Source organism: Castor canadensis, chromosome 8, assembly GCF_047511655.1.
Source record: "Castor canadensis chromosome 8, mCasCan1.hap1v2, whole genome shotgun sequence".
Classification (NCBI taxonomy): Eukaryota; Metazoa; Chordata; class Mammalia; order Rodentia; family Castoridae; genus Castor; species Castor canadensis.
Genome location: NC_133393.1, coordinates 52,528,279 through 52,555,772, shown reverse-complemented (window position 1 = coordinate 52,555,772; position 27,494 = coordinate 52,528,279). Strand labels below are relative to the sequence as shown.

General features: G+C 41.9%; 1 protein-coding gene across 2 annotated transcripts in view; it reads right to left on the bottom strand.

The window, feature by feature from the left end:
* Positions 1-27,494, bottom strand: part of Gmds (GDP-mannose 4,6-dehydratase) — a 631,788-nt gene that overhangs the window by 16,122 nt on the left and 588,172 nt on the right. Inside the window, exon 10 of one of the 2 annotated variants that reach the window (XM_074082996.1) lies at positions 20,258-20,303. The exons of the other annotated variant lie outside the window; for it this stretch is intronic. Within the exon in view, the coding sequence (XP_073939097.1) occupies positions 20,258-20,303 (46 nt within the window). The remainder of the gene's footprint in view (positions 1-20,257; positions 20,304-27,494) is intronic. 2 annotated transcript variants of the gene reach the window in all.

Here is a 27,494-nt window from a genome sequence, read left to right as displayed (position 1 = left end):
GTTTGATATTTTGTGCAAGTTGTGGGGGCTTCATGAAAGGGAGAGTAGAGCTCCTTCTGTGAAGCAGTGCAGTTTTTCTTCCAAAAAGGGAAACACATTAGGAAGTTCCTCAGAACCCCAAAGCCCTGACTTCATCACCTTCTCTGGGGTTTCTTCCTTGCCCTTTCTTGTGGTTCCTAGCTCCAAAAGTGTGTTCTGCATAGCTCTTCCTTTTTCATTGTGTCTCTGCTGAGCAGTCATATCCTTCAGATAATGGTGGACAGGAACAAGCTTCACTTCTGTTGAAATCTGGCTAATTTCAGTCTTTAAACCCTTGAAGCCATAGTTCTGTAACAGTCTTTCTGGTCTGACTGAAGAATTTGATTTTGTTGGGGAGAAAATGAATGCCTCCTTCAAAACTTCAAGATCCTCCTTTTCCTGAGGTTGAGGTCAACCTGGCCTTTGTCCTATAGGCATGGTCTCATGGTGACCATGATCCTGAGTTATAAATGGAGTGTGTCTCCCCAAGCAACCTTTCCTCTAATGATAACATCAAGAGCTCACATTTACTGAACAAATGGGTCAATATTCTTTCATTCAAAGAAATATCTGTTGAGCACCAACTGTGTGCAGGCCCTGCCTGGTGTTAAGAAACTCACAGTGTTCGAAGAGCATTGGGGTGATGGGCAGATAAAATAGTTATTCATAAAAGAAAGAAAAAGCAGTGTGTTTATTCACAGTTATGAATGAACAGACACATGGGTTCAAATCTGCCATCATCATCTGTATCTAGTATCTTTGGGCTCATGCAGGTGGCCAGCTGCATACTTCCACCCAAGAGGCAGAGGAACTGAGGACAGAAGATTTGTCTCTCTGAGTGGGACAGGAAGTAAGTGGCGCCTAGGAGTGGGACCCTGGTCTCTGTTCCTGACAGTAAGGCCTGAAGCAAACTCCCTGGACTTTATTCCTCAAAGTTTTTCCTAATCTTCTTGTCACACAATTATCCTCCTGTTTCGAAATAGCTGCTCAGAAAGACTCTATTGAAGCTTTTCAACCTCCCCCAGCCTGTGCTGGATGGCTCTATACTAGGGTATATCTGCTGACAAGTAGGTGTCCTACAAAACTCATCAATTCTTCATTTTATTTTGATATCTAGTTACTTTTCTTCCCCTGGTCTCCTTAGAGCAATCAGTGATTCTCAATCTATTTTGTAGAGTCTGTGAACAGTGGGGTTGGGAGGCATCCTAAGCCAGTTGGACTGAAGCAAGAGCTTTGAGGGGCCTCAGACAGAAACTGGCTATTCTTGAGGGCTTTGTATCCCTGGGAACCAGCCCATTTTGGGTCTGTCCAGGCATTATAGGAAAAATGGCCCCTCTCTTCAGAAAGAAACTTGACTGTCCAGGTGCAGATGGACACCTGCCCATAGTCTAACCATCTCCAAGATCCTCTTGCTTCAATTATTCCCATTTCCAGGGACTCCCACACTGTCCATTCCTTGGTTGGTCCCCTTGGCATCCATGAGGCAAGTAGAGCCTTAAAAATTCTCTTAAAATGCTAACTGGGAACAAAGGAGAAAAGTGCTGACAGTGAGCACTATAGAGATGTAGCTCTGACTGTGCCTTTATGGGCTTCGAAGCCCATAAGAAGAAGCTGCCCCCATGTTCCCACCTTCAAGCTCTGAGGGACTATGCTGGGGCAGACATCATGTTGCCTATTCTTCCAGAGTGGCACTCCTGGGATGCAACCTCCAGTCAGAGACACTCTTCCAAGGAACCTGCACAGGAAGGCCCTGAGACCAGGGGAGACCTATGAACTGACCCACCCTGAGGGAACAGGTGGACTATGGCTTGTAGCTGCTCTGTTCTGGTGGTCACTACTGCATGGGGACTCAAGGCCTGTCTGCTGAACTGGCAGATTGCCACCCCTGTGCCTCTCTGTGGGCATCAAATCTGCTACCACAGAGACCCAAGCCTTGCTGCCTCTTCTCCCATTTCCAGGAGTCAGAGGCCCCATGTATGTTGGAGGGAAACAGTGTACTTTGCTGATGATTACAGAGCCAGAGTTTGAACCCACCAGGGTGCTGTGCTGCTCCATGGATGACTCTCTGTGAGTTTCCCTGGGGCCTGCAACTGTGTGCAACATAGCCTTTCACAGCCATAGCCACCACCAGGCACTCTGGGCATTGTTTTCTTCCTCCAGCTGCTGTTGGTGCTGACTTCCACTTCATCCTTGCAGATGAGGAAGCTGAGACTGTGAGTCACAGTTTGTGAGTAGGGATGAACAGGTGACATTCCAACCCTGTTTTGTTCCTCCTGTGTTCTTTACTACTGTGCTCTTTCCCCAAAATGAGGGAGAGCTCCCAAGGGCAGAGCCGTGTGGCACCCGGTTGTAGTGTAGTGCATAGCCTGAATCTATAGAAGAAGTCTCCAAGTACAACTCTGCTTCTTTCTCACATGACCTCTTCATTTGTGAAGGCTTTTTCACAGTTGGGGACTATTTTGCCAATTAACATGCTACCCTATCTTTGACCACCCCAGAACGTGTGTACCTCTATCCTCAGGGCCTGACCTACCATGGAGCAGGCATTCAACTGGTATTTGTTGACTGGAAAAGGGATGTTTAAAATTGATGACAATTTATTTTCCCCCAAGCAAATAGACCAGCGCCTTTTCCTATTGTGTTACTATTTCTGCCCCTGGCCTGTCAAGGAAGAAAGCACTGAACTGCTCTGCCTAAAGGTGACAAGAACTAGTTAGGGAGCTGGACAGGTGGCAGAGGGAGAGGACCAGTGTTCTTCAGGAAACAATGACCAGGCACCTTTCAGAACAGACCTGTTCACCACACAGCTTTAAAGTGGGTTATTACCTAAGACGTAAGCCCTCAACCAAACCTTTAAAATCCCAGAACATCTTATACGCTATGTGACATGGGAAGTGAAAATTGTGGGGATACACAGCAAGGGCTGAGACATATGTGGAACCAAATAATCTTCAGAGGTCCTGGAAAGACCTTTCTGGATGCACAGAGAACGAGAATTCAAGCAGCTTTTTGTTTAACTTTAAAAACAGGGTGTTCTCAGCAGGCCAAAGGATTTAGAGGCATCATCATGGCTCATGTTTTGGTTAGTGACATAAACCACAGGATATCACCTCCAGCTGCACACAGAGTAGGGCACATGGACACAGCCAATAATCACAATTTGGTGTAATGAGACACTAATGGTGACTACCATAGAAGGAAAAAAGGCAGAGGAGTGTTGTCCTGCAAAGGTGGTGATGTCTTGCAGAGGTGGAGGTGTCCTGCAGAGAAGGAAGTGTCTAGGCAGGGTCCTCAGGAATCCTGGAAGCCTCCTCAGGTCAGTGTGGGGAGCAATACACTATTAGAACATTTCTCTCTCCATCTGAACCTACCAACATTGCGCCATCTTGCCCCAAAGGGCCAGCTTAGTGCCACACCTCCTTCCAGAGGACAGGATACAAAGTAACCTGGTCTTTGCCTCTTGGGTGGCTCTTAGTTCATCCTGCTGTAAGGAACAGTTCCCTCTCTCCAAGGCTCAGGTAGTCTTGTTTGCAGGGCCTTCCTGATGGCAGAGGTTTCTGACTTCACTAGTTCCCTCCACATTCAGAGCCCAGGCCTACTCTGCCTATAGTGAGCTCTCAAAATACGTTCCTTGCTTAAACCATTCTCCTGGTTAGATGGGGTAGGCCTGGGGTTCTGTAATTTGGGCAATGGTTCACTGTACCCCTCCTCCCTTTCCAGGATCTTCCATTGTTCTGTAGATGTGACAATATCAGCAGAGTGGCGGTTCTATGTGGCAGAGTCTTAGAAGCATTGATGTTAGATGGAATTTCATGTCTGCACAAATCTGGAAATTTCAGCATGTACCTGTTCTGAAGGAAACCTTCCTTTTCAGTGTTGAGCTATCTGAGTTGCCCACTTCTTTGAAGCTGCGGTAGAGCTGTGCTGAGGAACTCAGGAGACTGTAAAGATTATTTTTACGTCACTACCTAGGGTTGCTCCAAAAGGAACAGGAAATTCTATAACTAGAAACAGTGTCACTGCATTGCATGTGAGAAAGACAGAGGAAGCATCAGTTCTGCCAAACCCTTATTCTTCATTTTCACATTAAGATAGTTTTGAACATAGTAAGAATTTCTAATTATATTTTTTCTGTATATGGGAAGCATTGCTTCTCCCATCTCTATAAAAATACAAATTGATTTTGCATGGAGAATAGTCAGAGCTGTTAAGTTTTGCAATACTTAAATTACCACTCCAACCTTGTAACTATTAACACTTTTAAGTGAAATAATTTTTGTAAAATAGCTGAAATCATTGTGGTGGTCATGGACCTGCTTATGTCTATTTGATTTTTGTTGTTGTTGGCTGTTGCAGAGGCCTTGCCAATAAAAGATCTAAAACATAGTGTTCTGGGCTGGGAATGTACTCAGTAGTAAAATGCTTGCCCGGCAGAGCAAAGCCCTGGGTGTGATTTGTAGCACTGCAAGAAAACACCAAAACATCAAGTTTTCTCCTCATAACTCTTTTTTTTTTCTTTTATTATTCATATGTGCATACAAGGCTTGGGTCATTTCTCCCCCCGCCCCCACCCCCTCCCTTACCACCCACTCCGCCCCCTCTCTCTCCCCCCCACCCCCTCAATACCCAGCAGAAACTATTTTGCCCTTATTTCTAATTTTGTTGTAGAGAGAGTATAAGCAATAATAGGAAGGAACAAGGGTTTTTGCTGGTTGAGATAAGGATAGCTATACAGGGCATTGACTCACATTGATTTCCTGTGTGTGTGTGTTACCTTCTATGTTAATTCTTTTTGATCTAACCTTTTCTCTAGTTCCTGGTCCCCTTTTCCTATTGGCCTCAGTTGCTTTTAAGGTATCTGCTTTAGTTTCTCTGCGTTAAGGGCAACAAATGCTAGCTAATTTTTTAGGTGTCTTACCTATCCTTACCCCTCCCTTGTGTGTTCTCGCTTTTATCATGTGCTCAAAGTCCAATCCCATTGTTGTGTTTGCCCTTGATCTAATGTCCACATATGAGGGAGAACATACGATTCCTCACAACTCTTAATTAAATGTATTATTGCTCTAAATTTCCAGATACAATAGCCACAAAGGCAACAGTACACAAAATCAGAAATAAGTATGGACTTACTTTTTAAAATATACAAATATAATTAAAATTCTTTTTTTAAGTGTTAATTTATGATGCTTCTTTTAAAATATTATTCACACATGAAGTTTTGGGTTATTCTGCAAATCATCTACCATAAGGCTGGGGTTCATGGGGTGTGTGTGTCACATTAACCCTTTCTGGCCACTGGAGTCTGTTTTTGATTCAGGAAGGAAACTTGGGTACTTGGGAGAAAGGAGCCTATTATTCTCTGGGGGTTCTAGATGGTCTTGCTATGACATCAACCCATGTTTCATGTATACATCATTAATTCTTAATAGATGGAAAATTCAGTCTCAGAGGTCAGTGGCTTACATGTGGTTCAAATTCAGGAGTCGGGATATCTGATAATTTCTTAGTTCTAAATTTAACACATACTTATGTCAGGAACATTAAAAATGTCTGTAATAGTGCATATTTAGCCTCCTGCTGAGTACATTTAAGGCAACACTTTAATTTTCCTAATCATATGCCTTTTAAACTCAGATCCTACTGCACTTTGTAACAGGAAAGCACATCACAGAAGGGTCAGCTGCAACAGATCCAAGAGTCCCTGCCGTAGTTACTATATCTTCTTTATGTGCAGGCCAAAGGGCACTTTTTCTTTTTGCTACATTCCAATTCATTCTCAAACACAAAGTCAATTACTCAGGTTCTTTCCAAACTGTCTTTTCTTATTTTAAAAGAAAAGTTTATTGTATCCTTGTCCAATAAATACATTTTTACTATGCTTCAGAGATATTCCTTCGATATCATGTTCACAGCAGCAATTTAGGAATTTAGAAAAAGTTTTAACATGCCTTTTCCCTTTATATGGGTGAACAGTGCCTGGTGACACAGTGTTTTCCAAATCTACCTGTTAGAGAGCCCTAAAAACAGCAGAATGGAATGTTCTAGCATGTCTACTGGACAATGAATCTCTTTCTTGCCTTCTAAACATAACTTCCTAAGTAGCTTCCTATCTGTCTTACTGAAGGCAGGTAACAACATTCATGGGCCTCGGTTTCTTCAGCTGGAAGGCGACAAAGTTGGATTTAATTGCTGAGACCCTCCTCATTTGTCTATAGAGTCTGTGTCAACCATGCCAGCAGTGAACTGATGGCAGTTTTAAATGTCCAGGCAGCCACATCTTCGGAAGACTGAAAGCCCCTACTTCCGCACATGGTTCTGTCAGTTCTCTTCTGATCCAAACCCAAGCCAAGAACAGAAGCCACCGGGAATAATATGCTAATTTCTTTTTTTCAGAAAGAGTGTCCTATCAGGTGGACTGTTAGAGTGGTATACATTTAAGGACAATGCATGAGGCATGCCGTAGTCCCACCAGTCCCATTTCATTTTAATCACAAAAACCCAGGAAAAACCCTTCTGATTTTTACAGTCTGTTGATTAAGTGCTTTAAGGAATCATGGCAGGCTTGTTAGATCAAACAGCAAATGAACAGATGAGTGAATCAGAATAATAGCAGCCACACTGCTATGGCCCTGCAGGGCCAGCTCTTCTATGAAGACAGAGAGTGGTTTTCTTGGCCCTCTCATGGAATGAAAAGTAGGCTTAGTGTTAGGCAGATCATCTTCCCCTTCAATCAGCATATTTGAGTACATTGTGGCACAGAAGTCTAATTAGATCTAATGGGCAGGTTCACAGGCAATGCCAACATGCACCCCTGTGGTTCCTTCTCCCCGTCTTTAGCTCACACCTGCTAGACAGGGTAGGAGCTCTCAGTGACTAGCTCAAAAAGTCAGTCTGTTGGCATACGCTAAGCCCACTGCTCATGGTCCTGGGATTGGCATTTCTGGCCTTTCAGGACAAAGTGGATGTTCTCCCTGAGCTCCTTCTAAGAGGCTCTGTGAGCCTCATCACTGGGGCTACTACCATTCAGAGTACACTCCTTCTTTATGTACAGCAGCAGTTGGGGTATTTGTTCCAGGCTGGGCTCACAGTTGGTTCACTGTGTAAGGGGTCTGAAGCTAAAGATTTAGCTGAAACCACATTTCTCTCCCCCCAGCTCTGACCTGAGAGACAGTAGACACCGATGTGCGCCTTTAGTTGGTGTTACACAGGTGCACCTATTCAGTCTGTACTCTCTTCCAGGTCAAGGTGCCAACTTCTTCATCTTAGCTAGAACTCCATCCCTACCCCACAGAATTGTATGCATGGAGGTAAATGAGAACATGCATATGAAATCTCCTAGACCTGGCACCTGATAAAAAGGGTTCATCCTTCCTTCTTATTCTAAATAAATGCACAGATGCCATGTTTTCCAAGCATGCATTAGAGGAAAACTTCAACCTCACACATACAACTGCCCTCCACATTGCTTATGCAGGGAATGTGAAGTTCCTTATTTGATGCTCTCCTCACTAACAGGCAGAGCTCAGAAATGTCAATCTGGGAGATCTGAGACCAGAAGGAAGCTTTCAAAAAGGTTATTCTTATTGAACTGAATTTCTGGCCAGTTCTGACAGCAGTTAAGTTCTTCTTTCTATCTGTGTCCTGTGGTTTATACTTTCTCTGCATGTGGGATGTGCACAGATGCCACCCTGGCCTTCCTCACACACCCTCTGGGTTACCCATGTCTGCTTAAGTCCTACTCTCCCACCCTGTTCCTCAGGTTGGCTTGCTTTGTATTTTGCCTGCCACTCACCCAGTTCACTAACCTATTGCATACCTGGCTTGTAACCCCTCTTTAGACTCCCAGGATTCCCACTATTGAATAGCCTAAGGAGGACAGAAATATGCCATCTTCCTTGGATTCCCCATGGCATGCCCAAGGCACTGGTGTCACTTCCAATCTATGCTCATTTCTGTGGTTTGTCTTATTTAGTTGGACAGTAAGCTGCCACAGTTAAACGTAAAAATTACATTTTATTTTTTTCATGACCAAAAGATGGTGCTGCATTTACAAGAGGCCTTCAAAACCAAGCATAATAAACTGAAAGACTATTGTCAGGGTAGCAAAGATCACTACCCAAAGTGATCTGCAGATTTAGTGCATTCCTATCAGTCCCCATAGGGTTTTTTTTTTTTTTTTTTGGTGGTTCTGGAGTTTGAACTCATGGCTTTTTCACTCGCTAGGCAGTTGCTCTACCACTTGAACCACACCCCTAGCCCTTTGCTCTGGTTATTTTGGAGATAGGGTCTTGCTTTATGCCCACGCTGTCCTGGACTGAGATCCTCTCATTTTACATTTCCTGCCATTACTGGGATGGCTGTGTACCTTGAGATAACAGCTGTACACCACTGTGCTTAGCTAATGGTTGAGATGGGGTCTTCATCTCCCTGACTAGGCTAGGCTGGCCTTGAGCTGTAATATTCCTGATCTCAGTATCACAAGTATTTAGGATTACTTGTGAGCCACAAGTGCCTGGCATTTTTTTCCCCCCAAAGTAGAAATCCTAAAATTTATATGGAATCTCAAGAGAAGCCAAATAGCCAAAAATTTTTTTTGAAAAAAAGGTCTCAAACTTCCTGATTTCAAAACTTACTACAAAGATAAACTAATGAAAACAGCATAGCACAGGCACAAAGAAAGATTTATGGATGACCAATGGATGGAATAGAGAGTCCAGAAATAAAACCTCAAAAATAGGGTCAATTGGTTTTTGACTAGGGGGCAAGACCATTCAGTGGGAGAAAGGTCAGTATTTTGGACAAATGATGCTAGAAAAACTGGGTATTCACATGCAAACAAAGGAAGTTTGACTCTTACCTCATACTGATACAAACTCAATATGGATCAATGTCCTAAACATAAGACTAAAATTATAAAACTTTTAGAAATAAACATGGGGAAAAGCTTTATTTCATTGGATTTAGCAATGATTTTTTGGATATTATACCAAAAGCACAGGCAAGGAAAGTATAAATAGATATACTGGACTACATCAGAGCAGTCAACAGAATGAAAAGGCAACCTAGGGAATGCAAGCAGATATCTGATAAAGGGCTAAAACCACCAATATATTAGAACTCCTAAAACTCAAAAACACAGAACAAACCAATTAAAAAATGGGCAAAGGTATAGAATACACATTTCTCCAAAGAAGATATACAGATTGTCAATAAGCATACATAAAGATGTTCAACATTAGTACTTGTTAGGGAAATGTAAACCAAAATCATGATGAAATACCATCCCACAGTCAATAGGATGACTACTATAAAAAACAAAAATTAACAAAGGTTGGCAAGGATGTGGAGAAATGAAAATCCCTGGACACTGCTGGTGGTGGGAATGTAAACTTGTGTAGACCTTATGAACAACAGTATAGCAGTTCTTTAAAAAAATAAAAATAGAATTAGCACATGATCTACCAATTCAACTTTTGACTTTACAACCCAAAGAACTGAAAGCAGAGCCCCAAGTGGACATTTGCATACTTATATGTATAGCAATATTATTCAAAATAGTGAAAACACAGAGGCAACCCAAGTGTTCATTGATGACTAAATGACTAAATGGAATGTGGTACACATATGATGGAATAAAAATTCAGTTATAAAAGTGAAAGAGAATTCTGACACATGCCACACAACATGAATGAACCCTGAAGATATTATGCTAAACGAGATAGGCCAGTCACAAAATGATACATACTGGATAACTCCACCCATATAAGGTTCCTACAGTAGTCAAATTCAAGAGACAGAAGTAGAGTTGGGATCACCAAGGGCTGGGGGAGGGGGCAACTGGGAATTGTTTAACGGGTAGAGTTTCAGTTTGGGAAGATGAAAAGATTTCTGGAGATGGATGGTGGTAATGGTTGTACAACCATGTGAATGTTCTCAATGCCCCACTAAACTGTGCACTTAAAGGTAGTTAAAATGTAAATTTTATGTTGTGTGCATTTTACTACAATCAGTGCCTAGCAAAGTACTGGTTATATCATGGGAACTCAATAAACTGAATTTTTAAAAAAATGAATACATAGATTCAGATTACTCTTTTCTTAAGTTTCCATGACTATTCATTAAACTCACTTGTTTTATACTAATATGCATATATTCCTTTTTTAATTAAAAAATCTAATTTATATAAAGCCTTTAACAATTTTTTACATAAAATAAGGGAGAAGAACCTCTGTATCTATTCCCGGATTCAAAAAGTCAGTTTTTTCATCTGGCTATAGGGTATCATATATATTAGTGGTAATATCCTCAGAGTCAGGGTTACATCTTCATGTCATGTGCACCCCCTGCCTGGGTACAGATAAAGAGGCTGAGAGGCAGGGAGGCAAGTCACTTGACCAAGGTTGCACAGATGGCAGGTGGAGGGGCTGGCTAGACCCAGCCTGCCTCCACAGCTCAGCTCTAGGACAATGTCTGCCAAACGCACTAGATTCAATCTCTCCTTTTTAAAAATATATAAATTAGTTAGTTACTTATCTTAACGAATAACATTAATTTTCCAAGATGAGTTGGCAATTTTTCAGATGAGGTTAGTTAAAACTTTCTGTAACAGAAAACACATGACTCAGTGTCTGTACTCCCCTGCCATGGGTACTTGAGCTTTGGAAGTGTTGTCATTATTGCCTGTATGAACTCATTTTTGCTCCTGAGCCCTGACTTTTGGAGGCAGGTTCTGAGGCATGGGGAGTCGGTGGCAACAGCTGTTACTGCACAGCTGTGCAATTCAGAAGAGAGCGGCTACGTTTATAGTCAGCTGCAACTTAAGTTGCTAAATTAGACCCAGATTTATCCTTTTGTCAATGAGGAAGCAATTTATTCATTTTGTGAAAATGTTTAAAGCCCTACTCTTTCTTTCACTCTGTTCCCCAGCCAGATCTACCACCACAAAATCACAAACTGAGGATCAAATGAGATGACATCTGCAAAAAGATTTGTAAATGGTGAGTCAGTGCACGTGGTAAGGTAGGACTGATTTGATGGTTGAAAATGGAAGCTCACATCTTCTGGATCTGGGTTTGGCTCTTGGATGCCTCTTTTTCATATAAATGAGATATTACTGGACAAAGGACTGAAATTCCACATTGCATTCTATGTTGGAACAGCAGGCACAGGTACAGCACCTCCCAGGGCCTCTGCCTCATCCCATTGCAGGAGAGTCCCTAGGTGCCAGGACACCTGAGAAGATTTGCCTCAAACAAGACAGCTGTCAGTCCCCTGGGAGTCTTAACTGATTCATGGTATCTGACCAGGAAATGGTCACAGAGACTTTTATGCCACCAGATTCCTGATGAGCACGAGGCCTATCATGCTGGGTACCATAGGCATGACAGAGCCTCTGCTTCACAGCTGTTGTTCCTTAGAGCTGATGAGTGAGTTATGAAGGGAGAAGGAGATGGTGTAGGGGAGGGGGCAGGCATGTAGATAGAGCCTGTTAGCTTTGGCGTTGGACAGCGCTTATATAGTTAGCCAGGTGCTGAAATGAGAGGCTGAGCTTGTTGATGGCTGGTTGAATCTCATAAGACAGCTACCTCATGGATCATAAAAAACAGATGAACCAGCAGATAACTGCTATTTGGTAATTAATGTCACAATAAAAATGTCAGTTTTCTGTATTTTTTATAACATCGACTAACTTAGGAATGCTTTCAAGCAGGTCACTGATATCCTCCACTGTAAAAAACAGACCTGGGCATTTATTAACTGGTATTCACACGGCTTGTTCACTGCTGGGTATGTGAAGCAAGACCAGATTTCCTGTCCTAACAATTCTTTCAGGAGCGGCAAGCACAGGGGCACAGGGGCACAGTAAAACAAGGGCAAATGCTCCACGCTCATGCATGCCTAACCCTCCCCTTTCTCCTGGGAGAGAAAAGCAATTCAAGTAATGAAAATTCTCTTTCATTACTTTTTTTTGGGGGGGGGGCGGAGCAGTACTGGGGGAACAGTACTGGGGGTTGAAAAATCAAAGCCTCCTGCTTGCTAGGCAGGTACTCTACTACTTGAGCTACCTCCAAGTCTTCATTAATTGTATTCTTTACTCCTAAAAATATCCTTTTAACAAAGAGTTCCAGTCCTTCCTCCACCAAAAAAGATCACCAGCATAGTCTCTCCTTTTTTAGAGTCTGAGGCAAGTCCAATGGACAGAACAGTCCAGGAGACTGGGTCTCTCCTCAGTTCTGCCTTACATTAGCACTGGGGCCAGTGTTTCTGGAGCATTCTCATGGAACAACTTAGAGACTGGGATTGTGAGGTGTGTGCATTTGCAAATAAATTCCTGAATGATTATCCAAGAAACGTGCCCTGAATTCTAAATGAAGACTTATTTTGAGGGTCATTTGTTTCTCTTCAGTTTGTACAGTCCATCATGAACTGACTTTGTACAGATTATCCTTCGTGGTGAAAGTGTAAACAATGCTATCTCCATACCAGAATTTAGGTGAAACAGTGATTTTTATCTGGCAATTCTTTCTTTAATGATGACCCTTCAACTTGTTCATTGTTTTTAAGTTGAAGCCATGATTTGTTAAGTCTCACTTTACTGAACTTTTCCACTGGGATACCACTGAGTCCATACTCTTGCCAATCACTGGTCACATAGCCCCCTTCTCCCCATGTCTCCTGCATAGCCCAGAGTCACAGCTGCCTTCTTAAAGGAGAGAATGCAGCAAGGCACGTGAGATAGGTGAAAGGCCAGCTCCAGCTCTGTGCTATCATTCAATGCTTCATCTATATTATGATGTATGCAATGAAATGATATCTACTTATTATGAAGGACAAAAAGCAATATATATATGTATGTATACATATATGTGTATGTGTATACGTATATATATGTATGTGTATATATGTATGTGTGTGTGTGTGTCTGTGTGTGTATTTTTTTCTCTCTAGGTAACCCTAACTTTTGTTAAGCCTGATTCATTTTTTAAAAGTTTTATTATATTTTGAATTAGTATACATTAATAATACATGGGGGTTTCATTGTAGTAATTCCATATGGTGTACTTTGAACAATTTCACCCCCTCCATTGTATTCCCATTTCCTTCTCTTTTCTCCCCCTCTTTTGGTGCAGTGTTTTGTGGGTTTCATTATAATGTCTTTCAACATATACATGTACTGAATTTTGGTCCTCTCCTCCCTTTGTATCTTTTCCTTTCTCCTTCTTCCCATTGATCCCCCTCAGACCATACCCTTACATTCTTAAAAAAAAGAATAGTTTTATAAGATTGGAGTGTAGTTCAGTGATAGAATGCATGCTGAGCATGCACAAAGGGCTGGGTTTCATCCCTAGCACCACACATAAAGACAAAACAAAACACAAAAACCAAAACCAACTGAAAGACTGTCTAGCTCAGCTTTCCTCTCAGGCTTGGGACAGCCAATGTGTTGACATAAATCACCCTGTTAGTGTTAGTCATCACCCCAGTCAGGCTAGTATTTGAAAACACCCCAGGAACGGAGAGGTGAAATTAGAGTTTTCTTGGAGAGCCCTGGGTGGGAGTGGCACACCTGGAAGTTTCCTCAAATAACCTGAACAGTTCTCACAAGGGCCAGAGAGGGGAAGGGGATGGGATGGGATTACGTGGGGTAAGTAAGTGTAGAAGTTACATGGAGTCAGCTTTCAGTATAATAGAGAAACCAAAATAGCTTTCTAATACCAGCCTTCTGAGGGTGGAAAGGACTGCCTTGTGAGCTAGTGAGGAACTCCTTACTCCTGAGTGAGAAACACACCTGCTAGCCTTCGCACAGTCATGCCAGGGGTCTTGCAGTGGTGGAAGGAGGCTGGGATGCCCCTGGTGGGTTTTGGAGGACCAGGGAAAACCTATGCTGGGGATAACTTTGGGATATGATTTTTTTTTTACAATTTCATTGATGAATATATATATTTATATAAATATATAAAAATATTTATATATATCATATAACTTTCCATTTCAACTGTACAATTTGATGTTAACTTCTTTAAATTGTACAATCATCATCCTAAGTTAATTTTAGAACATTTTTACTTTATAAGGATTGTGTTAACTAAAATATGTCTCTTGGGTCATGTGAGGGCCTGTCTCATGAGCCCAATGATCCTTTCCATAGCAACCTGGGTGTCTTGCTCTGGGTGTGTTTAAGTGCTGTGCCCATAAACCACATCTGGGGTGACTATCCACACAGAGAAAGGGAAGGCAGGGGCTGGATGGAGAGGAAGACATTGGCAGGCAGGTGCCAGAAGTCCATGGGTAACCAAATGGGCAGGTGCCATTGAGGTGGTCCTCCTCTCTCACTGGTCCCTTCCAACTCCACAAATGTGCTAGTCATAATAAATCCAGGTAAGGTACTGGAGATTTTTCACTCCAACAGTTTACCACAATAAACTTGAAATCACTTGAAAAAAACTTCAGCTTCTAGCAAAAAGATGATCAAAACTGCTATGTAATGTCAATTTCCTCTTAATAATAACATCCACTTAAAACTCTATTTCTCTAACAAGTTAACATATGTTGCCCAGAATAAGGGTGGCTTCTTTAAACTTGGGCTCTCTGAGGGACACCCTGAAAGGAGGTCTCAGTCTGGACTCAGCCACTTTGTAAGAGCTGAGTTGGCTTTGCTGTAAGCACTAAATGTATGTCACATTGCTTCCTATCCTAAAGAATATGCTTGTGTTCTCAAGTCAGGTGTTTAAGTGGCACCTGGAGGAAAATGACATGCCTGCTGCTTATGTCTACACTCATACTTCCTTGCTGGAGTGTACCTGGGAAGTAAGCCTCTGCTTCCCACATCTGGGGTGATAATCATGGGATGGCAAGGTAAAACCATATACCCATGTGCAAGTTAGATTTCAAGGTAAAACCATATACCCATGTGCAAGTTAGACTAGAATAACTCATTTAAAGTCAAGTCCAAGACTTCAGCTATTATAGGAATTTGATAGTTGTGATAGTTAATTCTTCATTTGAAACTTTAGAGAGTGAGGTTCATAGGGTGGGTGGAGTGGCTCAAGTGGTAGAGTGCCTGTTCTGCCAAAAAAAAAAGGGAGTGGGGCTCATAATATCATTAGGCTTTAAGTACCAAAAATCCAAAAGCAACACAAAGTACCTAGAAAACCAAAAAAACCAACTTTGTTTTCTAAAACCTTGAAAACATTGTAGACATAAAATGTATTTCTCTAGGGAGGCTTGGTAAGAAAAAGTTGTAAAGAGATCCTGTGGGGCTTGTCCAATAGTAGAAAAGGAAGACATATGTTAATGAACGAATGTACTGGAATCATGTCTTTGGTTAGGGTCATTAGGCAAAATGTGATCAAAGTTGCCAAATACTGGGATGCATTCAACTCTGTTCACTTCCTACTCAAATGAATGAATCAAAACCCTAACAGGGTTTGGCAATTGATTTTTTTTTCTATTCCGATTACTAACTATTTCATACCTGAATCCAACCCACGTATTTGGTTTGTGAGAGGCAGAGAATACTACATGATAGAAGACATTGCTGTTACATCTAAAACCCAAATCCCACTCTAAAATCTTTGTAAAATAGATGTGGCCACACAAGAGCAGCAGCCAAATATATTCAGACACAGGACCTTGAATCTTTCAGAGAGCTGCTTAGAAGACAAGCACATTAGGTGCTCTCATTCTTTCCAGTACAGTTCCATGTATTTGTAAACAAATCAGTGCTGGCCATACCAAATGGCTTCCATTTTCTCCCATCATGACCTTGGGATATGGCCCAAGGACATCACACACAAGTCTCAGCAAGTAGTTTTCAATCTATAGCTGAGCAGCACCACATAAAAGATGAAAGTAATTACAATGAGCACCATTTGCAGTCAATAACTCGATACTTCTGGAAAATTGCAAGGGAGTGCCATAACTGGCTCAGAGTTCCAGCATAGGCATCACTGACATCTTTTTCAAATTATAAATCCATTTGGGTTAAACTCTCATGGGTAATGCCTTAGATCCCCATGTGCACTGCACAGCAGGTGCTATTAGATCCTAGCTGTTAAGCAGTGAGTGATGGTCCTGGAACCTGGGAAGGCTCTAATAATAAGCAAGGCCTATCATCAGAATACTTAAACACTTAGGCAGCTTTGCATCTTCAAAGCTTTATACAAACATTAATTAATTAATATATACTAACCCCTGTGATGTCGTTAAGTATTATTATCTCCATTTGACATATAAGGAAGCAGACAGGTTAAGTGGCTTGCTTGAGGCCACACAACAAGCCTGGAGTGAGTCTGGGAACATAAATGAGAAGCACCTGATCCAGTGCACACAGAGGCATGCTATAGTGTGGTCAGTGGGCTCACCTATTCACCAGTAGTGGGCCTGTAGCCAAAGGACACCTGCTGACACACGATGGGAGGGGCAAGCCCCAGACCCTGTTTGACTCCTCCACCATGCTCCAACCCAGAACAGTTGGCAAGAAGTTCAAAAATGACAGTGCCTGTACTAAAGAATCCACTAATGTCCACTTTATGGTCTGAATGTTTGTTCCCCAGAATTCCTGTTGGAAACTTAATCCTCAAAGTCTATTTTATTAATGATATTTGGAGGTCAGGCCTTTGGGAGGTGAATGGGAGAGGCAGAGTTCCTTATTCCATTCATACATTAATCCATTCATGGATTAATTCATGTATGAATAAGTTATTCAGGGAGTGGCTTTGTTAGAAAAGTGAGCTCTCTTTGCATGCTTGCTGTCTCACCATGTTATGCCCTGTGCCACCTCAGTACTCTGTAGAGAGCTCCCCCAACATAAAGGTCCCCATCAGATGCAGCCCCAAGACCTTGGACTTCCCAGCCTCCAAGGAATAGGAATATATCTCTGTTCTTTCTTTGTAAATTACCCAGTCTCAGGAATTTTGTTTTGCAGATAAAACCAACTAAGACAGTCCAGGTGTTATGATGGGGAGGTGTAGGCCCTGTTTTAGCATAACCTGCTACTGAGGGAGCCCTGATGGTATGGCTGGAAGGGAAGGCCCAGGCACATCAGGCAGTTGATAAGTCAGATGTCAGGGCTAAAGGGTGTGTGATTGAGGGAGGAGATAACAAAGGAAAAGAGGAAACATGGCAGGAGTAATGTATCATCTGAGAGTCATCAGAAAATAAACTGAAAAGCAAAAACAAAACACCAGAAACTCATGGTGGAGAAATGAAGGGAGTTGCTGAGAAGTACACATGCTACCATGGCAAGTGTTGTGAGCTAGGAATAGTGACCTGCCCTGGTGCTGGCAGAGAGTGGGAGAATGGGGTGACCTGAAGGGAACCTGGAGGACCAGGAAGAGGAAGGAGAGGAGAGTACCTCCTGAGCACCTTGTGCATGCGAAGAACACTGCAACCAACTCTCCCAAGTGTATGTCACACCCTCTACCTTCATCTTTAGCCTGTGAAGCTGAGATAATAGTGCTGATGCTCACATAGTGTTAGAATTAGGCCCAGGTCTTGAGGATCCCATGCCCTCTGAGACAGACACAGGAAGAGCTGTGAGAATCTATGTAGACAGCAGCACTGTATGTGCCAGAGTTGGCTTTGAATACTGGCACCTGTGGCTGTGGGTGGCTGGGAACTTGGCATTCAAGGATTAAAGCTCCCCCATGAAGAAGTGCAGTTGGTTGAGGGGAGGCCCTAGATGGAGAAGGGCGATCCATACCTTTCAGCACTTTTGGTAAGCACATTCTTAGAATTAATGTGGTGCTTTCAGGATAACTCACTGGTATATTCAGGAAGAAACAGCCAAGGGGATTGTAAATGTCACACCCATTGGTTTATATTAATATATGTAGAGTGTCATGAGAGCCAAGGAAATTGTCTTGACTTTTTAAAAAGATGAACTGAAAGAAAGCACCCCAATATTTCCCCCGTTATCTGACAGAGAGGCACATTTGGGACTCACTGCTGCCTAATGTTTTGTGTTTTCTCCTGCCAAGATGCTGAGGGCTGTTGGCTGGGACAAATGCTGTTTTGGGGACAAGTGTAAGTTTGTGGAATGAACGAATGAGTGAGGATTCAGAAGAGAAACTTCTATGAATCCTTACATAGAGACTGTCAGAATTAGGATACAGATTTCTGTTTATTTATTTTATTTAAAGCTTCCTATTTCCCTTGTTTCTTGATGTCATAAGAGAGATCTGAACCTTTAACTTTCAAATATGAACTTTCTTTCTCTGATCTCTTTAGGAAGATGTCAGACCTAAATTAGAATTTGTTTACATTAAATTTGCTGCTCAGGTAAGATATTTATGACCAGATCATAATTTTTTCTAGAGTGTGCGTTGGGAAAGACAGGTGAGGGAAATTCAACTTGGACATCTTTGAAATCTTAGTTGGGGATGCTGGGAAATGCAGGCGATGGAGGAGGGCATGAAAACCCTGCAGGTAGAGGACTTGGAAGACTGCTAGTTCAGAAAGTTCCCACCACTTCCCTTTTATGAGCTCAGCCCAGCCTAACCTCTGGGGCCATCTCCACCAAAGCACATCCAGATTGCCTCCTGTCCTGACCTACTCACCTGACACTTCCTAAATTGCCTGAAGAAACTTGAATTGTCACCTCTTCTAGGATAGTAGGAAAGCAAGCTTCATTCTCCCTTCCACTGCTGTCCCTGCAGAGTCCTCCTATAGCACTAGAGTGATGCTTTTAGGGATGCAAGTCACACTGTGGCACTTCTGTGGAAGCAACCCTGAGGCTCCTCTGATCACATATGCTAGGATCCCAACACCAACATGGGCCACAGTATCTTATGTGACTGGCCTGTGTCTATTATTCCCCTGCCACCTCCCAGTCTTCTTTGGTCACTCCATGCCAAGCACACTGGCCCTACTGCCATTCTTCCATTTGGCAAGGAAAGTAAAACCTGTCCAGGACTGTTGTACTTGTGTCTCCACTGTTGCAGGGTCTTTTGCACTGTGTCCTTCCTTGAAGATGGCCTGCTTCCTCACTTCCTTCATGGTTCTGGTGCATTGTCCCAATATTAGAGGCCTTCCTTTATCACATTTACTCTGCTTTACTTTTCTTCACAGTGCATGTGTTCATCCAATATGTTATTCAGACAGTCATGTCTCTGCCCTCCCATAAAACTGAGTACCCTAAGGGTGGGCAACTTTGTAAGTCTGGAGCAGTGCTGGCACATAGCAGGATCCCCATAAGAACCTGTGGATAAATGCTTACATCTATCTGACAAATAAGCCACATGCCCCATGAGTATGTGTTAGAATTTCTGTACACTAATTATACTAAAGGCTGCTTACAATAAGACAAAAAAGTAGCTAAGTGAATTTTACTTTAGTGATTCTTTTTTATCAAATTCATGCTGAAATGTCCCCCATTCTTACTCTAAAAACCAGCTCTTTGGATCATTATAATTTCTTTTTAGTGTAAGACCTGGTCTTTGCTACTTGAATCTTGTTATCAGCTTTGACCAAAACCAATAAAAGTCTGGGCCAACCTGCTGGCCCTGAGATTTTAGGATTATTCACAATTCTCCCAGTACCACTGCTTCACATACCTGATCTCCTCTGACCCCACTGTCTCGGGTCACCAAAAGTGAGGTTGGAAGTATCCTCACAACTTTATCTTTCATTCCCATGGGAGACAGAAAGCTGTCTTCTTCTGTGGGCAGGAATCACTTCTGCAGGGACTGAGATGAATGGTAGCCCTCTTGCTAGGGTTCTCTACCACTGTCTGAAATGCTGCTCTTTGAATGTAAGCCAGATTGATTTGCTACACTGAAGTCTTTGAGCCTCATGTAAACTATTCCCAGTCAGCTGAAATTCTGGCCTAACAATTAGGGAAGTGCTAATATTTAATGTTTAAGCATAATATTTAATTTGGAAAATCCTACTTATTGTATAACAGTAAAGGACTATACATATAGTCCTTTAGAGGTAGAGATTTTTGTAAGCACATTGACACTTAGGGTGCAAAGCAGTGAAAACATTTCAAACTGAGGTTAAAATTATCCTAAGTGTAAAATTAACATATTTTATTTCAGTAGTGTGCATCAGGGTTTCTTCCCATGACATGTGCACTGTGTAAATATGTATATCTTTCTGCATATACTGTTGGCTTTGCATGTCTCTAACACCCTATACAGGCACAATTCATGGAAGTGGCAGCTGGTGGGTTTATCTTTGCTGGATTCAAAGATAGCTCATGCTTGTAAGGGCATAAAATGTATAAGCACCATACCTTTAAAAGATTTCGTTTCCATGTGGGAGAGAAGTAATGCGCCAGCCTAGGAATTGAAAGTGATAGTGAATATTAATGGGAAAGGGGAGGGAAGGCTGACCCTTGTCTTGTTAGTACACCAGAGGATAGACTTAAGTATCTTTATATAATACTTTCCCATTTTTTCTTCTACGTGGGAATGGACATCTGACAGGAATATTTTGGGCAAGTTTTGCTGTTGTACTTGGTATCTTGGTTGTTCTCTAATTAGGACCACAGCAGAAGGCCTCTTGGCTAAATACTCCTGCTGTGATAGGCAATGCTGGGTGGAGAAGGACACACTTTTACCTTGCTTCATACAGTGGCTACAAACCTTGAAAATCAGAATTTATGTACAGATGACCATGTCTTAAACTGGTGAGGAAGCAGGCTCTGTGAGAAAGACCTCACTGGGCTCAAATGACTGCATTCTAAATAGCATCTGAACAGCTCTGTTTGGTATACTTGAGTTTATTATAGCTGGTTGTGCTGAGTCCTGTAATAGGAGGACTATTTCCTTCTGAGGACTGCATTGTGAATTTCATTAACTTACAGGAGCTGACTTGATTTCTGGCATATTAACAGGCTTCAGCCAAGTGGTCTGTCAATGGAGGACTGATAATGACACTTCCATGCAGGTGGTCTTTGCATTTATGGAGGGGCTTTCACCTAAATCTGTGTGAACTCTCCCATGCCACAGGGCTAACTAAGTACACAGTAGGCATGTACATCAGGCATCTGCCTCTTGTAATGGGCAAAAGAACAAAGGTTCTGTGAGTCCCTGAGGATCTGACAGCTGTGAGGTCCCAGAGATGGGATCCAACTCTTATCTCAAAGTGTTTAGAACCTTTATCACAATGCCTGCCTTTCATCCTTTTCTGCACATCTTATATTTCACACTGTGGATCTGGTGGGCCAGGGTTCCATTCCTATCATCCTGATGATGAAACAACACAAAGACCATTTATATTCACCCCACAAATATGGTATAAATGCTACAAATCAGAGAACTGGCCCTTCTTTCTGCTGTCCTAGCCACATAGTACCAGGGAAGTGTATCTCTATTCACCTGCTTATTTCACAAGGAAGTCCTTGTAACTCGAAAAGTTATATAGATATTCAGTGACTCAAAGGTAAAGCCAGGAGGACTTTAACAGTCTAGAGCTGACTTATGTATTTGGTCCCAAAGGTCACAATGTCCTTGTGTCCCTGGCACTAAGAAAGGGAATTATAATAATGTGGCTACAAGGAGCTAACTTTATCTCTTTTCTTTGAAGACATGAACTCAGCTGGATACCAGCTTTCTAGTCACCTTCTGTCTAGTAGTCAATGTAACTCCTAGCTGGCCAACAGATACTCATGGAGCACTCTTGGGGAGGGGTGGTATGTTTCTTGTTGAGCCCAAATACCTTGGAGTCCTTATGGCACAGTAAGTCAGAGCTCAGTGATGTGATTGATGGGAAAGAAGAGGCCTTGGGTGAAGCTAGCATGAGTCTTAGCGGCAGTTATGTCCACCTGGGCCCTGCCCCTGACCCTTGAGGGTGAAGTAGGGTAGGGTTGGAAGAAGCAAGTCTCATCAACAAACTGCTTGGTGGTGGGACCATGATGGATCAAAGTCTGCCAGTCTGTCTTATCTATCTGAAACCATAATTCAAGAATGAAATTGCCCTAGGTTTTCCTCTCTTCACCATTAAATTCCATTCAATCATGGTAGGCAAAATGCAGTCACACTCAAGCAGCCAGATGTTATCATTGCAGACCTCTCTTTGTAAACCCACGCTGAAATCTGAGTGGTTGATGAGACCAGCTAAGCAGTTGTACCTTTGACCTGATTGCATTAAACTTGCCCTATCAATTTGAGCTTAGTATAAACACCATTTCCCAGAGCCCCTCGTGAAGTCAGTGGTGAGAAGAAGCTGACTAAGCCTAAACATTTTTTAACAGCAATCTTGTCTTACAACACCAAAGGGATTTGCTGAGTATCTGGGGCTTTATAAAACCATATGAACATGCTGAAAGAATTAAAATCCTTTAAAAATGAAAAATTGATGGTGACAGTCTTTTCTGAGGACTAGTTGGTGTAATGGCAGCCTAGAATGAGTAGGAGGTGGTCTGAAACTTTTTTTTTTTGTTAGAGACATACTTTGTTTTCTTTTTCTTTTTTTTTTTCCAATGTTTACTCTAAGATGACCATTCCAATTTAGAAAAAGAATTGAACATATTTACTGTCCTGGTAGGTTTTTTTCTATTGAATACTAGAACACCCTCTACATTCAAGAATTTTAGATAAAGCTATCATAATTCTTCCCATATCACATGAAGCTGATATCCCTGTAATGTCTGGTCCATACACAGGCCTTGGGATGAAAGTAGTAATTATGGCATTCTTATTCATTTGTTAATATTTATTTTAATAGTTTTGATGCTGAGGATCAAACCCAGGGTTTTACATTCTAGGGAAGTCTTCTACCACTGAGCTGCACCCCAGCCCATTGTTAATATTTCAAATAAATGAAACTTAGATGTTCTAAATGTAAAAATATATTTATGTTTTATAAAGAAATATATTTTAATGAGGAAGATCAAACTTAGACCTGTTTATTTTTTCTTGTTTGCTTTGTTATCAAAAGGTTATTCAGTCACTTTATAGCCTATTTCCCAAATAAACTGGATAATGCTACTATCAGTTAATATGATAAAATAGGACACTTGTAAGCAAGTAAGTATGTCTTTGTTATAAGGCTTATAAATTCTTTTGGAAATTACTTTAAAAATGTCTTATCAGTTTGATCAAAAAATCTTTGAATTATAAATTATAAATTTGAAAAAAAAAAGTTGAACATGTAGAACAAGATACGGGAAAAAAGAATACAAATATTGAAATAGTGTTAAGGGAAAAATGCTATGAATTTAGAAATAATGTTCTTAGAACATGTGTAAAGATGTGTAATTAGACAAATCAACACATCATCTGAGTTTTGCCAAATCAAACAAGTACCAAGGTATTAGTTCAGGAAAACAAGGTCGGTGAGTTGCCAAACTCACTGGGATTTTATTTTGAACCTCAGGCACACTGGAGTCAGTGAGGAATTGCAGCCTTGACCAGAATATCCTTCTAACTCGAATCCATATTTGTTTTAACTAGTGAAGAACTTTCTGCAACCTTAACATTGAATACTGATGTCTAGAAACTATGTCAAATGTCTTGCTAGCTTGACTGAAAGAATTATTCTAAGCTGGGTGTGCTGGTGCAGTCCTGCAATCCCAGTATTTGGGAGGCTAAGGTAGGAGGATTGTGAGTTTGAGGCCAGTCTGGGCTCAAATCTCCCCTCCCCCAAATTATTCTAATCCTTCTCCTCAGAAGGAGCTGTCCATTCATGGGATAATGGCAGAGAGAACTGATGCCAGCCTTGGAAAGCCTGGGGTCTAGGCTTAGCTGTCTTGGTCAGTAGAATGCTCTTTGGCAATCCTGTGATCTCTTTGGGGCTGGGCCTTCTACCCATGTGCACTTCGGAGGAGAAAGAATCTCTGGTTCTTTCAGGCTCCACAGTTAAGACTCTATTATTTCAGAATAAAAATTCTTTCTGGGATGCACTTCAAAACCCATAATCTTTTTTTTTTTTTTGTTATTGTTGCTGGAACTGGGGTTTAAACTCAGGGATTTGTGCTTGCAAAGCAGGTGCTCTACTGCTTGAGTCACACCTACAGTCCAAGTGTCAGATTTTTAAAGTTATCTTTTTACTAATCGATTTTGTTTTTGGTAGTACTGGGGACTGAACTCAGGGCCTTGCCCTTGCTAGGCAAGGGCTCTACCACTTGAGCCACATCAATAATCTTAAGGCTCTTCCTATGTCTAGGATTCGAAAATATATGAAACATTTGTTTAGAGGGAAAAATGCACTTTGTAAGAAGTAAATAAAAAGAAACAGCACACATTGTGTATTTTCCCACATTTGTGGGAGTAAGACGAGCACTTTGCAGGGAGCCTGAAGCCTCCAGGTATAAGTGAAGATCTCATGTCAAGAGCTGTCACTAGACCTGTTCCATGATGGCTGTGTGATAACAAGGACCACATAAGCCTCCTAAGACTGAACCCTTAGAATTACAAAAGAGGGAAGATCTTAAACAATGCTTTTAGACCCAAGTCTCCTGGCAGGATCAAGTAGGAACTGTGCAAATGCACAACACATCATTCAACTCTGGATAGGAATAAGGCAGCCTTACCAGGTAGTGCTGGACAGCATGGAGACTTCTGCCAGCTGTTGCTAGTGAGTGTCAAATGTTTGTAATGAAGACCGGAGGAGGAAGGGACATGCTGTTTATAGGCATTTCATATACCTTTCAGGAGTAATAATTTTCTTGCCTTGATTTGAAAGCACTATTTCAAATTCTAGTGTTTCTTTTCCTTTGTTTTTGAGATAGGGTCTCACTCTTTAGCCCACACTGGCCTCCAACTTATGATCCTCCTGCCTCAGCCTCTTGAGTGCTGGGATCACAGCATGGGCCATCACACCCACTTGCAAAATCTAGTGTTTCTGTTTGTTTCACCTAAACTAACAGTGAGAAGACAATGCTTTGGGAGACTTTCTGGTAATTAGACAAACCTTTTCTGCTAAATGTAACACATACTAGAATGTGGAATTTGTGTTTCTGATGCATGATGACTGGTAATGGCGGTTGTTTAATTTTTCTTAATGAGAAGTCCAGACATTTAAATGAAATTGGTTTCTCTATACTGGGATAAGACAGAGGGAAAAAAACCCCATTAATGTGAAAAGCTAGAGTGTTTTCAAAGTGAAAAGCTTGAATGTTTTCCTCATTTCAAAATGAGGAAAGGTCAACAGATTTATCCTCCAAACACACTCTTACTAAGTTAATAGTTCAGTAGTATAATAGATAACCATCTCCTTGTGTCTTTTGTCTTCAGCTACATTTTTAACTTTCATTCTGCATTCCAGGGTTCCAAATGCTGAAGTCATCTGCAGGTCAAACCATGGCCTGAGGTAAATACTTAGTACATCTTTAAAAAATGCATCTTTATTCTGAAAACATGAAGACTCTTGCTCTGAGGTGGGATGCAATGAGCCACCATGCCTCTTTAAAGTTATTCATCTTTCCTGTCCTCACCCAGATGGGTGGACTTCTGCTTAGAGTTTTGCTGTCACCTCCCAGCTGCAGGACTTTTTGAAATTCTAGACAATGAGGCTCATTTCCATGTTATTCACCTCCCAGCAGCCATGAGGGGCCTTCAGAGGGCTTGAATATTCAGACTTGAGTAAAGATCTGATGGCAGCAGATCTGCCAAGGCCCCACAGCATCATGAAAAGCTCCAAGGGGTCAATCAGACACTTTGAGCTCACCTTCCTCAGCAACCTGTAACCAACAAAGATGCCAGCCTGTTGGAGCCTGGTGGAGTTTACAGACCCATGCATGTTGGCACATATGTTTAAAAGGCTGTTTTTGCTCAATGCCCTGTTCAGAGTAAACAAGCAATTGCAGACAGCTTTCCTGTGGGGCCATTCTTCTATACAAAGCACGACAATGACCATGAAGTGAAGCCTTGCCCACAGAATCAGATCCAAAACAGTACCACCACACTTCAACCACAAAGGCTACTCCTGATAAATGACATTAGCATTTTCTGGGCACATAGTCACAAATGTAAGAAAGGTAAACCACAAGTAAATAAACCAAAACACCGAATTAATGGCATTATTCTGGTGATTTGGGAGGCAAGTATTTTGTGCATTACTAAATATGTATCATATAAATTAAAAATGAGCAAGATTACAGACCCAATACCACCACATACTTCCTTATTGTATTTCCACAAAAAGAGAGTTTTGTTCTGCATTAGACAATGCCTAGGAGTCCCCCAGACACTGAGTGCTATGGGCTAACTTAAGCCACTGCTGTGCTGTACTTTTCCAAATGATAAAGAGTGACTTGTTGTCCACTTCATGTTGCATATGAGAGGGCAGATGGGATGGAAAGAGAGTGGAGCTGCACTGGGTGACAAGGGATGACAGGCAGTTAGAATAAAAATGGAGTGGAAGAGGGGTTGGTAAGAGGGAAGGGAAAGTTGCTAGCTGTGATAAAAGAAAGTTCTTGAGCAACTGATTAGGTTCTCTCTCTCTCTCTCTCTCTGTGTGTGTGTGTGTGTGTGTGTGTGTAGGCATGCATAAACATACATTGACTAAGTGCTCTGTGTGGATTCTGCAGTACAGTGATGATTCTTAGATACAAAAGTCTATCTGAAATTTCCAATTCTATGTCAGTCACAATTCATATCTTAAGGGTTAGTGTGATGAGGCATTAGCACAATGGCTGGTTTCCTTAGTAAGTAAAATCTGGTGCTGGGAGACAATTCTAAGATTAGATACAAGGAGCCCAAGAAATGAGATTGCAGAGGGTGCACATGGGGGTTTAGAGAGAAGACTGATGTTATTGCCAGATGGAGCACCTTCCCAGAAAGTGGGACTCCTACAGAGACTGTGAGCACCCCACAAGCAGTGCAGTGGAGGTGACGCACATCTGGGGATTGTTTCTTTGTGGTTTCTGTGTCCTTTTTCATGCTGCCTTCTTCTGACCCTTTCTTAGAAAACTGCCCTAAGATGTTCTCTGAGCCCTACTGGTCAGAAGCTAGAGATGTCACAGGCTGGAGAGAACTCCATTTCCTGTGTCCTTTCTGGCTGTGTCAAGAAAGACAACTAACTGATGGCTCTGCATTTCCCAGCAGCTCCAGCCAGGCATTTCAGCAGGAGTTCAGAAAGTACCACCCAATTCCCAGCTCCCTATCTTTAAACACAGCATGAAAGAAACCATCGATCAGTCGACAGCAGCTGGCAGAGGATCAAGCAGGCCCACTAGTGGCTTGAACTTTGGTGAAAACAAATGAGGCTCAGGATTTCAGAGGGGCCTCTCCTGCTTCAGGCCATCACTAATACAGACTCTATTTTCTCTCTGTTGAGTCTGCTCACCCTCGGAACACACCATGGCTGCTTATTCCCCAGAAATGATAGGGCCAGGTGGTCAGAGAATCACCATGTCCCTCCTTTCCTTCTCACTACTTTATTGGCATGGTAAGTCAAATGCTCCTCAGTTAGGTTACCAAACTACTAATTTATTTTTAAAATAGGTCTATTTTTTAGAGCAGCTTTCGTTCTATAAAAAGTTATCCAGAAAGTATAGAGTTCTTGTGTATCCCTCCCCCTTCCCC